At 48.2% G+C, this 13,344-nt stretch overlaps 1 protein-coding gene across 1 annotated transcript; it reads right to left on the bottom strand.

The window, feature by feature from the left end:
• Nucleotides 1-11,181: 11,181 nt before the first annotated feature.
• Nucleotides 11,182-11,786, bottom strand: LOC123089428 (uncharacterized). Its single transcript, XM_044511111.1, has one exon. The coding sequence runs from the start codon at nt 11,688-11,690 to the stop codon at nt 11,328-11,330; it is 363 nt and encodes a 120-aa protein (XP_044367046.1). The 5' UTR covers nt 11,691-11,786; the 3' UTR covers nt 11,182-11,327.
• Nucleotides 11,787-13,344: the final 1,558 nt, after the last annotated feature.

The following is a 13,344-nucleotide window of genomic DNA, read 5'->3' as shown; positions in this document are numbered from 1 at the left end:
ATCTTGATCCAGCAAGGGGGAAGGAGAGGTTGAGGAAGAAGGCTCCAGCAGCAGCACGGCAGCGTGGTGTTGGTGGAGAGGCAGTACTCCGACAGGGCTTCGCCAAGCACTCAACGGAGGAGGAGAGGTGTTGGGGAGGGGAGGGGCTGCGCCTTGGATCAGGTGTTTAGCCCTCCCCTCGCCCCTCTATTTATAGGGGAAGGGGAAAGGGGGCCGGCCCCCTCTAGTTGAGATCTAGAGGGGGGGGGCAGCGGCCAGGGAGGGGGCTTGCCCCCCAAGCAAGGGGGGGGCACCCCCACTAGGGTTTCCCCCCAACCCTAGGCGCAAGGGCCCAAGGGGGGTGGCGCCCAGCCCTCCAGGGGCTGGTTCCCCTGCCCACTATGGCCCATGAGGCCCACCGAGAGAGGTGGCCCCTCCCGGTGGACCCCCGGAACTCCTCTGGTGGCCCCGGTACAATACCGATATGCCTCCGAAACCTTCCGATGACCGTATGACAACTTCCCATATATAAACCTCCGAAACAGAAAAAAATGTGACGAGAATACAATGGGAAGTGGAGCAGACATACCTTGTTTGGATCACTATGGCAGTCGAGTGGAGGAATCCTTCTGGCTCCGCGAGGGTTATCCTTGTTCCCAGTAACAGCGGCCATCCACCTTTCCAGAGTGGCATCATCGACTGTTTCTGGATTGACCCGAGTCACATCCTCAGTCCCGCAGTACAACCACATGCAATGGCTCCGGAACTGAAGAGGCTGGATACGACGCCTAAGAAAAACCTCCAGGAGATCCATACCCGTCACTCCCTCCCGAACCAACTGAACTACACGCTCCATCAGCATCTTCATGTCAGCTCTCTCCTCCGGAATCACCTTCAGAGAGGAGGGCTTGTTCACTCGATCCATGGTGAACTGAGGGAGTCCACTCGACTGCCCCGGCGTCGACTGATCCTGGCAGTAGAACCAGGTCGACTGCCAGCCTCTGACTGACTCGGGAAATGTCATGGCTGGGAAGGTGCTCTTGTTCCTCATTTGGATCCCCAGACCCCCACACATTTGGACAATTCGGGTTTTGTCGTCGCCTGGGCTCGCCTTCTTCACGGTCTGAGAGCGACACGTGAATATGTGCTTGAACAAGCCCCAATGCGATCGACAACCCAGAAAACTCTCACACATGGACACAAACGCGGCAAGATAGGCGATTGAATTCGGGGTGAAGTGGTGGAGTTGCGCTCCAAAGAAGTTCAAGAAACCACGGAAGAAAATGCTCGGCGGCAAAGAAAATCCGCGGTCGACATGGGTAGCCAGAAGCACGCACTCACCCTCTTCCGGCTGGGGCTGCCACTCTTTCCCCGGAAGCCTCGCAGCTCCATGAGGGATCAGGCCCTCGTTGGCCATGTCGAGGAGATCCTTCTCCGTGATGGTTGACTGGATCCAATCTCCCTGGACCTAGCCTTTCGGCAGGCGAGATCTAGACGAAGACCCGCCACGACTGGTGGATCTCCCCTTCGCCTTCTCCGTCGCCGACGCCTTCTTCGCGCGTTCCAACGCCGCCGTCTTCTCCTTGACCATGGTTGCCGGCGGGACGCGCGAGGGGCAGTTGTGCGGAGGCGAGAGCGAGTGCGTTGGGCGGAGACGAAGGGAGGAGAGAGAGAGAATGCTGAGGCACTGTTCAAAAAACCCTTGCCGGGCGCATTTATAAGATCCCTTCCGAGTGGATGACAGGTGGGCCCGGTCGATCTAATCATATCCTAAACAGTTACGCGGACGCGATACGTGGCGAAAAAAGCGGCACGGAGATCGAGGTGTCCATGCCCTGTCCCGTCCGAACACCACGGTCCGCCCCGCTTCGCGCGCTTCCCCAAATTTCGCATCCCGCGGAATCCGCGAACGGCAGATCGGTCTGCCAAACGCGGGATTCCCTGCGATCCGTCGCTCGGAAATCGGCGAAGTCCAAAAGATCACTCGACCAAGGAAAGGAATGGATCGAGTCGACTGAAGGAAAGTTGTTCACTATCAACAAAGAGATTTTTTTCAAAACAACGCATGACCAGTATGCGAAGGCTAATCGGAAACAGCATCAACTCCTTCATCACTCAATCCTCAATCCATTCGGGGGCTAATGATGGAGTCATGTACCTAGGGTAGGGTCGCAGACCTGATCTAAGTACCCTGCCTAAGGACATCCTTAGAAGAGATCACCTTCCAGTCGACCTACGAGGGACTCACTCGACTGACTTGAAGGACTCGACCACGAAGACTCACTCGACCACCAGAAGGTCAAGAGGTACTCTGCACTGCAACGGTCTGTAATTAAGTAGACTTTATGATAGTAAAGACACTTTATGTGGGGCGTTACCAGTAACGCCCCAGACTTAATGTACCTTAAACCCTTCATTACGTGGGCTGGCTGGGGTCCTGGCGCACTCTATATAAGCCACCCCCCTCCACAGGTAGAAGGGTTCGGCACTCTGTAATCCATATACACATAATCCACTCGACCGCCTCCGGGCTCCGAGACGTAGGGCTTTTACTTCCTCCAAGAAGGGCCTGAACTCATACATCTCTTGTGCTTACAACCTCTCCATAGCTAGGACCTTGCCTCTCCATACCTACCCCCCACTCTACTGTCAGACTTAGATCCACGACAGGCGGCGCGGCGGCCACGCAGGACAGGCGGCGCACGGCGGCCGCGCAGGACAGGGGCGGCGGTGCGGCGGCCGCGCAGGGCAGGGGCGGCAGCGCGGCAGCCGCGCAGGTGCGCGGGACGGGAGGGGCGCGGGACTGCTCACAGGGGGCAGCGGCGATGGCGAAGGCGACCAGCCTGACGGCGTCGGTGGCGGCGGCGACGGCAAGGTGGAGCAGGGGCGTCGGGCGGCGACGGCGACGAGGAGGAGCAGGGAGAAGTGGGGGATTTGGTCGAAAACTACTAAGTGTTGTATATATATCAATAGCATTGGTCCCGGTTCGTGGCACCAACCGGGACTAATACACCCTTTAGTCCCGGTTCGTGCCACCAACCGGGACCAAAGGCCTCTTTTCAGCAGCCCAAAGGGCGGGAAGCGGCGGCCTTTGGTCCCGGTTCGTGCCACCAACCGGGACTAAAGGGTGGGCATTGGTACCTGTTGGTGCCACGAACCAGGACCAATGCCCCCTTTTACCAATGCCCACCCTTTAGTCCCGGTTGGTGCCGCCAACCGGGACCAATGGTCGTGTGCTGGCACGGTGCGACACGAAAGTTTAGTCCCACCTCGCTAGCTGAGAGGGGCGGTAGTGGTTTATAAGCCCCACTGCCGCACCCCTCTCGAGCCCCTCTCCACTGCAGGCTTACAGGCCTACTTACTACTGCTTTGCCTGATGGGCCTACCGGGCCTCCTGCGGGCCTGAATCCTGGCCCATGGTGAGTTTCTAGTCGTATTCAGGCCGTGGGGGCCCAGTAGGAGGCATTTTTTTCTTTACTTATTGTTGCTATTTTTATTTTTTCCCAGTTTTCTTGTTTTGTTTTCTGCATTATTTATTTTCTTTTGTTTTTTTGCTTTATTTTTTAATTCTTTTTGCTTTTAGTTTTAGAAAAATTATAAGCTTTCTGTTAGTGCCATTAGTTCTCAAATTTGAAAACATTTTCTTTGTTTTTTTGTTTTGTTTCTTGCTTTATTTATTTTATTTTGTTTCTACTTACAACAAAATACTTATTGTTGCTAAATTTTTTTTCCAGTTTTTTTGTTTTTCTTTCTGCATTATTTATTTTCTTTTGTTTTTTGCTTTATTTTTTAATTCTTTTTTGCTTTTAGTTTTAGAAAAATTATAAACTTTCTGTTAGTGCCATTTGTTTTCAAATTTGAAAACACTTTTTATTTTCTTTTTGCTTTATTTATTTTATTTTGTTTCTACTTACACCAAAATACTTATTGTTGCTATTTTTATTTTTTTTCCATTTTTTTGTTTTGTTTTCTGCATTATTTATTTTCTTTTGTTTTTTGCTTTGTTTTTTTAATTCTTTTTGCTTTTAGGTCAGCAAAATTATAAACTTTCTGTTAGTGCCATTAGTTTTAGAAAAATTATAAACTTTCTGTTAGTGCCATTAGTTTTCAAATTTGAATAGAGAAAAAAAGTCTAGACGAACGGGGACCAATGGCCCACGTGGCTGCCCTCTTGAGAGTGTTCTTGGTGAGAACATAGTTGACAAGGAGCGAACCGGGATTAATGGTATTACGAGGGCCGAACCATAATACATTAAAGCATTACAAATGAACTCTGAAAAAGTTGAAAGTTGGCATGGTATCATAATTTCACGCACATAGCATGTGCATGTATAAAACTGACAATGGTATCATACTCGTCTATTACAAAGTTGGCATGGTATCATCATAATAGTTGCGGGAGAAAGTCTTCACTTTTTCTTCGCTTGTGTCATTTGCTTATTGCGCTGTAACCATGGATAATCTTCATCGTTTATCAGGATGCTGGGGTCAGCCTTGACTTTGAAGGGAGGAATTTCATGAAACTTTTCATAATCTTCAGACATGTCTGTCTTGCCCTCCACTCCCACGATGTCCCTTTTTCCTGAAAGAACTATGTGGCGCTTTGGCTCATCGTATGATGTATTCGCTTCCTTATCTTTTCTTTTTCTCGGTCTGGTAGACATGTCCTTCACATAGATAACCTGTGCCACATCATTGGCTAGGACGAACGTTTCGTCAGTGTACCCAAGATTTTTCAGATCCACTGTTGTCATTCCGTACTGTGGGTCTACCTGTACCCCGCCTCCTGACAGATTGACCCGTTTGCACTTAAACAAAGGAACCTTAAAATCATGTCCATAGTCAAGTTCCCATATGTCCACTATGTAACCATAATACGTGTCATTTCCCCTCTCGCTTGTTGCTTTAAAGCGGGCACCGCTGTTTTGGTTGGTGCTCTTTTTATCTTGGTCAATCGTGTAAAATGTATTCCCATTTATCTCGTATCCTTTTCAAATCGTAACAGTCGAAGATGGTCCCCTGGACAACAAGTACAGCTCATCACAAACAGTGTTGTCACCTTTGAGACGTGTTTCCAACCAACTGCTGAAAGTCCTGATGTGTTCACATGTAATCCAGTCATCGCACTGCTCCGGGTGTTTGGAGCGCAGACTGTTCTTGTGTTCATCGACATACACGGTCACCAAGGTAGAGTTCTGTAGAACTGTGTAGCGTGCTTGAGACCAAGAATATCCGTCCCTGCATATTATTGAGTCCCTTCCAAGCGTGCCTTTTCCAGTCAGTCTCCCCTCATACCGCGATTTAGGGAGACCTGTCTTCTTAAGGCCAGGAATGAAGTCAACACAAAACCCGATGACATCCTTTGTTTGATGGCCCATGGAGATGCTTCCTTCTCGCCTAGCATGGTTACGAACATATTTCTTTAGGACTCCCATGAACCTCTCAAAGGGGTACATATTGTGTAGAAATACGGGGCCCAGAATGACAATCTCGTCGACTAGATGAACTAGGACGTGCGTCATGATATTGAAGAAGGATGGTGGGAACACCAGCTCGAAACTGACAAGACATTGCACCACATTGCTCCTTAGCCTTGGTATGATTTCTGGATCGATCACCTTCTGAGAGATTGCATTGAGGAATGCACATAGCTTCACAATGGCTAATCGGACGTTTTCCGGTAGAAGCCCCCTTAATGCAACCGGAAGCAGTTGCGTCATAATCACGTGGCAGTCATGAGACTTTAGGTTCTGCAACTTTTTCTCTGCCATATTTATTATTCCCTTTATATTCGACGAGAAGCCAGTCAGGACCTTCATACTAAGCAGGCATTCAAAGAAGATTTCCTTCTCTTCTTTGGTAAGAGCATAGCTGGCAGGACCTTCATACTGCTTTGGAGGCATGCCATCTTTTTCGTGCAAACGTTGCAGGTCCTCCCGTGCCTCAGCTGTATCTTTTGTCTTTCCATACACGCCCAAGAAGCTTAGCAGGTTCACGCAAAGGTTCTTCGTCACGTGCATCACGTCAATTGAAGAGCGGACCTCTAGGTCTTTCCAGTAGGGTAGGTCCCAAAATATAGATTTCTTCTTCCACATGGGTGCGTGTCCCCCAGCGTCATTCGGAACAGCTAGTGCACCGGGACCCTTTCCAAAGATTACGTGTAAATCATTGACCATAGCAAGTACGTGATCACCGGTATGCATGGCGGGCTTCTTCCGGTGATCTGCTTCGCCTTTGAAATGCTTGCCTTTCTTTCGACATTGATGGTTGGTCGGAAGAAATCGACGATGGCCCAGGTACACATTCTTCCTGCAGCTTCCCAGGTATATACTTTTGGTGTCAAGTAAACAGTGCATGCATGCATGGTATCCCTTGTTTGTCTGTCCTGAAAGGTTACTGAGAGCGGGCTAATCGTTGATGGTCACAAATAGCAACGCCTTTAGGTCAAATTCCTCCTGTTTGTGCTCATCCCATGCACGTACACCGTTTCCATTCCACAGCTGTAAAAGTTCTTCAACTAATGGCCTTAGGTACACATCAATGTCGTTGCCGGGTTGCTTAGGGCCTTGGATGAGAACTGGCATCATAATGAACTTCCGTTTCATGCACATCCAAGGAGGAAGGTTATACATACATAGAGTCACGGGCCAGGTGCTGTGATTGCTGCTCTGCTCCCTGAAAGGATTAATGCCATCCGCGCTTAAAGCAAACCATACGTTCCTTGGGTCACGTGCAAACTCAGCCCAGTACTTTCTCTCGATTTTTCTCCACTACGACCCGTCAACGGGTGCTCTCAACTTCTCGTCTTTCTTACCGTCCTCACTGTGCCACCGCATCAACTTGGCATGCTCTCCGTTTCTGAACAGACGTTTCAACCGTGGTATTATAGGAGCATACCACATCACCTTCGCAGGAAACCTCTTCCTGGGGGGGTCGCCGTCAACATCACCAGGGTCATCTTGTCTGATCTTATACCGTAATCCACCGCATATCGGGCATGCGTTCACATCCTTGTACGCACCGCGGTAGAGGATGCAGTCATTAGGGCATGCATGTATCTTCTGCACCTCCAATCTTAGAGGGCATACGACCTTCTTTGCTGCGTATGTAATGTCGGGCAATTTGTTATCCTTTGGAAGCTTCTTCTTCAATATTTTCAGTAGCTTCTAAAATCCTTTGTCTGGCACAACATTCTCTGCCTTCCACTGCAGCAATTCCAGTACGGTACCGAGCTTTGTGTTGCCATCTTCGCAATTGGGGTACAACCCTTTTTTGTGATCCTCTAACATGCGATCGAACTTCAGCTTCTCCTTTTGACTTTCGCATTGCGTCCTTGCATCGACAATGACCCGGCGGAGATCATCATCATCGGGCACATCGTCTGGTTCCTCTTGATCTTCAGCAACTTCGCCCGTTGCAGCATCATTGTGCACATCGTCTAGTTCCTCTTGATGTTCAGTAGCATCACCGTATTCAGGGGGCACATAGTTGTCATCGTACTCTTCTTCTTCGCCGTCTTCCATCATAACCCCTATTTCTCCGTGCCTCGTCCAAACATTATAGTGTGGCATGAAACCCTTGTAAAGCAGGTGGGTGTGAAGAATTTTCCGGTCAGAATAAGACTTCGTATTCCCACATATAGGGCATGGACAACACATAAAACCATTCTCCTTGTTTGCCTCAGCCACTTCGAGAAAATCATGCACGCCCTTAATGTACTCGGAGGTGCGTCTGTCACCGTACATCTATTGTCGGTTCATCTGCGTGCATTATATATAATTAAGTGTGTCAAAAATCATTACAGAACATCATGAATAGATAACTAAGTGACCAAATTAATAGAAGTTCATCATCACATTAAAACCAAAGTACATACACAGTTCTCATCTTCAAGCGAAAATCATTACAGAACAACATAAAGCTCTGTAGAGCATCTAAATTAATTAAACCATACATTGAAACTATGTAAAACATTTCAATGCGAAAACAAATGCGATCATAATCGCAACCAAGGTAACAACTGATCCAACGGCATAATGATACCAAGCCTTGGTATGAATGGCATATTTTCTAATCTTTCTAATCTTCAAGTGCATTGCATCCATCTTGATCTTGTGATCATCGACGCAATCCGCAACATGCAACTCCAATATCATCTTCTCCTCCTCAATTTTTCTTATTTTTTCCTTCAAGAAATTGTTTTCTTCTTCAACTAAATTTAACCTCTCGACAATAGGGTCGGTTGTAATTTCCAGTTCAACAACCTCCTAGATAAATAAAATCTATGTCACGTTGGTCGGCATAATTTTCATAAACAATAAATGAACCAATAGTTATGAAAAGATAATATATACCACATCTGAATCATAGACAGGACGAGGACCGACGGGGGCGGATACCAAAACCATCGCACTATATAAGATGCAATAATAAAATTAGAAAATAATACAAGTATCTATCTAAACATAGAAGTAAAAATATTTTTCCTTTCAGAAAGAAGATAAGAACAAGAGGCTCACCACGGTGGTGCCGGCGATGAGATCGGCGCGGATGATCGACGACGGTGAAGACGGGTACGGGGCGTGATGGACCGCTAAACCTAGACAAATATTGAGGAAAATGGAGCTTGGAGGTCGAGCTTGGAGAGGAGAAAGCTTAAGTAGTGTGGCTCGGGCATTCCATCGAACACCTTGTGTGCATAGGAGGTGAGCTAGAGCACCACCAAGCCCTCTCCCCTCGGCTGCCAAAAAAAATAGAGCAGTGTGCTCTGCTCTTACGCGAGGGGGTATATATAGGCACCTCATTGGTCCCGGTTGGTGGCTTGAACCGGAACTAAAGGGCAGCCTTTGGTCCCGGTCCGTGGCACCAACCGGGACCAAATGTGGTGGGCCAGGAGCAAGGCCCATTGGTCCCACCAACTGGGACCAAAAGGTCCGGATGAACCGGGACCAATTGTGATGGGCCAGGAGCAAGGCCCATTGGTCCCACCAACCGGGACCAAAAGGTCCGGATGAACCGGGACCAATGGTCCACGTGGCCCGGCCGGCCCCCGGGGCTTACGAACCGGGTCCAATGCCACCATTGGTCCTGGTTCTGGATTGAACCGGGACTAATGGGCTGACCCGGCCTGGACCAATGCCCCCTTTTCTACTAGTGGCATGACTTCTATTTCAAAAGGACTCACCTTATATTAAATAGTACCACCTTGTTTTTTTACATAAATATTCACCGATTTATATATGTTTTTTTTTGCAAAATAGCAATTCATATATATGTATGATCTGAAATCAGCAACGCACTCCAAGAATCAAGGAAGGAAATTAAAGAAGGAGAGAAAACTGAAAGAATAGGAAAGGCGCAGCCACCATGTGTCTTGCTACCCCTTGACTTGAAGCATCTCGGAGCCCAACTCCAGGGCTGCGTTGCGACACGTGGAGGCGATGGAGATGAGCAACTTTATATCCGTCCTACAGCGCGCATTCTTAATCCCCTAAAAAAAGCGATAGATCACCCATGCATGAGCCGTGGCCGCTATGATCTGCTGAGAACCCACATCTCTTCAATTTACAGATTTTCACATGATGCAGGCCCTCTGGCTTTTTGCATGCTTTCGTGGATGTAGATGACATTTTGCAAGCTTATAATATTTGATGTTTGCATGCATATGTGTGCAAGGGAGATGATGTGAGGTAATATTTCTTTCATCAGCTTTGTGTATGAAAATAGTAGCAGAGGATTCTCTACTGGAGTATAAGTCCATTATTTTTTACCTAATAAGAGAGCAAAAATAGTAGCAGAGTATTCTCTATTGGAATATATCTGAAAAATCATTAAATCCAGAAATTTCCGTACTATAGGAAAAAATCAGTATGTATGTACACTCAGGTGTATAAGTATATGTATATGAATCGCCATTTAATGTTGATAAAAATATCTAGGACTCTTATGATCATCATTAATAAGAAGGGGTTAGAAATCCAATCCAATTGTCCCATGAACACTAATGAAAAAAATATTATAGTTTTTTTTGCGGGTAAAAAATATATTATAAATAACGGACAACAGAAGGAAAGTCAACAATCTCTCTTCACGTTGTGTGTCCTAGATATAAATTAGTACATATATTGCAGTTTCCATCCTAAAATGAAAGGGTTCCTCCAGTCTTACACATAGATCACTTTGTTTTTAACAAGGAACGTGTAGAGCCCCCAATGCTATTTTATTGCTTTTGGTACGGTATTTATAAGATACATATAGAAAAAACTCAAATAGACCACCTCCATTGAATGTGAATGTGCATCCACACTACTAAAAATGACTAAACTTTATCATGTTCCTAACTCCATTTTATTATATGTTAAGGCAGGTAAAGAAATATTTTATAAGATTAGCATTTTCTCCTGAAACAAATTTAGATCTTTTAAACAATTTTAATTTTAACTAAATATTGCATTACCTGTTAATGTGTTTTTGCACATAAAAACCAAACTAAATATGAATATAAATTTATTTTCTTTCCCGTTGCAACGCACAGACATAAAAACCAAAAATTAATGTATAAAAGATCACCAAGAAGGATTAATTAGCAGTGTCCTTTTTAGCGCGCTACGCACATTATTTAGAAAAAGGCAGGCCGCCCAGGAGCTCTAGCGGGCACGTCCAAAAAAATTAGAAGAGAGTAAAAAAAAATACCATTCTTCATTCGACCATCCGGAAGTCGAGCCACTCCAATCCCCTCGTTTCAAATAAAGTGTCGGCAGCAAGTTGTAATGAATCAGCGACATTTAATTTTAAATGGATGCAGTAGTACTCTATTCTTCAGGACACTTAATTTAATGGAGTATTTTTTTTTCAGGACACTTAATTTAGAAGTGAGGCAGTAGTATTTTTCAGGCGACGGTCGGAGCGCCCATGGCACAAAAGATTTATAGTCTGAGCACCGGGTGCGGTCGCCGGCCGGCGCCCTAGAACGAGGTTTGGCGGGATGGCGGCGGCGGCGGTGTTATGAGCGCACAACTACGATGAGGAAGACAAAGATGCGGTGGATGAATCGACTTGCGCTTCAGTGCACCGAGACATAGGAGCGTCATATTTCGTGCAACGTGTACCGTCAGAGAGGTTCATTTCATTCGTACCGCGACCTTCCATACTCTATGCCGGCTAGTGACCGACCATAGTCGGTGACAACGGCCAGGGCCGACGGGCGAAGAAAACTCGCGCTCACATCTTATTCAGAAATCAGTCCATGCACAAAAAGGGAGAACACAACGAACGGCCGCTCTAGGCTCTAGCACACGCCCCAAACACACGGGCACGCAAAAGGAGGAAGAGAAGCTAGCTACTACCGCCTACTGGATGTAGGACATGCCGGTGATGTCGAGGTCGCGGTCGCCGGTGGACGGCGGCGGCGGGTGCCTGGGCTTGGCCACGGGCTCCTCCGGCCCGTCGGCGCTCTGCGTGGCGCTGGCCCGCGGCTTCCCGGGCTCCCTCCGGCCCTCCTCCGCCGCGTACATCCCGCCGCCGTATGCCTCCCGCGTCATCGGCTTCATCTCCGAGATGTTGGGCGCCTGGTGCTCCCTCTGCAGCTGCGGCTGCCGCTGCCCGGCGGCGAGGTCGTCGAGGTTGTCGTCCGGGTCGGTCGACGGCACCTTGGGCTTCTCCTCCCTGTCCTCCATCGCCTTCTTCGCGTTGCTCGGCGTCAGCTTCTCCATCGCGCTGCTCGGCTCGGCTCGATCGGTCTCTGCTGTCACAAAACTTGGCTGGTAGTAGAAATTAAGAGTGGCTGAGCAAGACTGGCAGTGAAGTGATGGTTCAGGCGGGCTTGCTTTTATAGGTAAGCGTTGGATTGGATTGGATCGATGATGCATGGATCGGGAGGAAGACTCGCGATGTTCGTGTGCGTGCACTGCCTGCGTGCTGCGCAGTGGGGGCAACGCGTGTCGCCTGTAGGCCGGGCGAGCGCTGGCTGTGGGCGCTGTGGTACGGTTGGCTGCGTGGTACCCCCGCGCGGCGCACACCTGGGCTGGTCGGTACCTCGCGCGGCGGCGAAGGGTGACTCGTGGACGTCACGGCCGGCGACAAAAGCAGCAAGGCTTGTGGATAGAGCTGCATGTGCCTGCGCATGGATAGGTGAGCAACTGAGCATCCTTGTGCCGTGCTTGGATTGGCGAACTTCGCCACGAAATGCAACTACTTCGGGCCGGAGGAGGACCGCGTCGACATACATGTGAAGTGAAGAAAAAATGGTTGTCTTTTTCTTTTTAACATCAGTACAGACGTAAGCGCTCATACATAAATGTATACACTCACCGTCATGAACGCACACACGCATATCCTAGCCTTGTGAGCACCTCCGAGAGACTGTCTTGAAAGTGGAAAAAATGGCTGTCTTGAAAGTGGCCGCTTTGCACAACATATCAGTCATTTTAAGTGAACTGTAGCGGCAAGTTTTTTTCCTTTTGACAAGTGAGAAAATCATTACTTTTTTTTAGGGATGAACAGAAATTTTATTCATCAAAAACCACAGTTTGTGGGATACATGCTGGATCGTGGGGGTGTAACAGCCACAATTGGCGCCCCTGAGCTAGCCTTAGAGAGTATTTTGCTAAGCTATGCGCATCGTTATTAGATTGGCGTCCTTCATACAAAATATTGCTATTAAAACTCTCTGCCCTCTTTCTGATTTCTTGAATGATCGTGTCATAAGTGCCACTAGCGTTCTTGTTGATGTCCTCCACTACCTGCTTAGCATCACATGCAATGATGAAGTTGTGGAGTGCTAGGTCTTCTGCTAGAGCATATGCTTCACGGTATGCGATTGCCTCCAGGATAGCAGGGTCCTGGATACCAGGAACCACCAATGAGGAACTACCCAGATATGTGCCATGCTCGTCGCGGCAGACTGCTGCAGCCGATCCTTTTCTGCGAGCGGTTGAAACACCCGCATCAACATGGATCTTCGCAAAGCCCGTTGGTGGTGCCCTGGGTCTCATCCTCGTTGTGGAGCCTTGTTGGACCGCGGCTCCCGCCTGCCTTGCTGGCTGTTGACCTTTGATGATTTCCAGATCCATCAAGTACCTATTAATGAAAGCATGTGTTGCCGCCGGACTTTGAAACTCCCCTTCATGTATAGCTTTCCTTCTAGTTGTCCAGGTTGCCCACAATGTCACAGCCAGCTTTAGGAATGCAACATGTGATAATGACTGAATCATCGAAAACAACCATGGTTTAGCTGCTGTTTCAGAAGTAGCCCTCATCTGATCTGCGAGCTCACCATCCACCTAAGCCCAGATGCAACGGGGCATGGTGCAGTCCAGAAGCGAGTGTCTCCAGGAGTCGTGGGCGCCGCACATTCCACAAGAGTTT

Source organism: Triticum aestivum, chromosome 4B (assembly GCF_018294505.1).
Source record: "Triticum aestivum cultivar Chinese Spring chromosome 4B, IWGSC CS RefSeq v2.1, whole genome shotgun sequence".
Classification (NCBI taxonomy): domain Eukaryota; kingdom Viridiplantae; phylum Streptophyta; class Magnoliopsida; order Poales; family Poaceae; genus Triticum; species Triticum aestivum.
The sequence above is the reverse complement of the archived record's forward strand: the minus strand, read 5'-3'. Positions and strand labels throughout refer to the sequence as shown.

Coding starts and splice junctions, on each gene's coding strand:
- LOC123089428 (XM_044511111.1), bottom strand. CDS start 11,690: ATGGAGAAGCTGACGCCGAGCAACGCGAAGAAGGCGATGGAGGACAGG.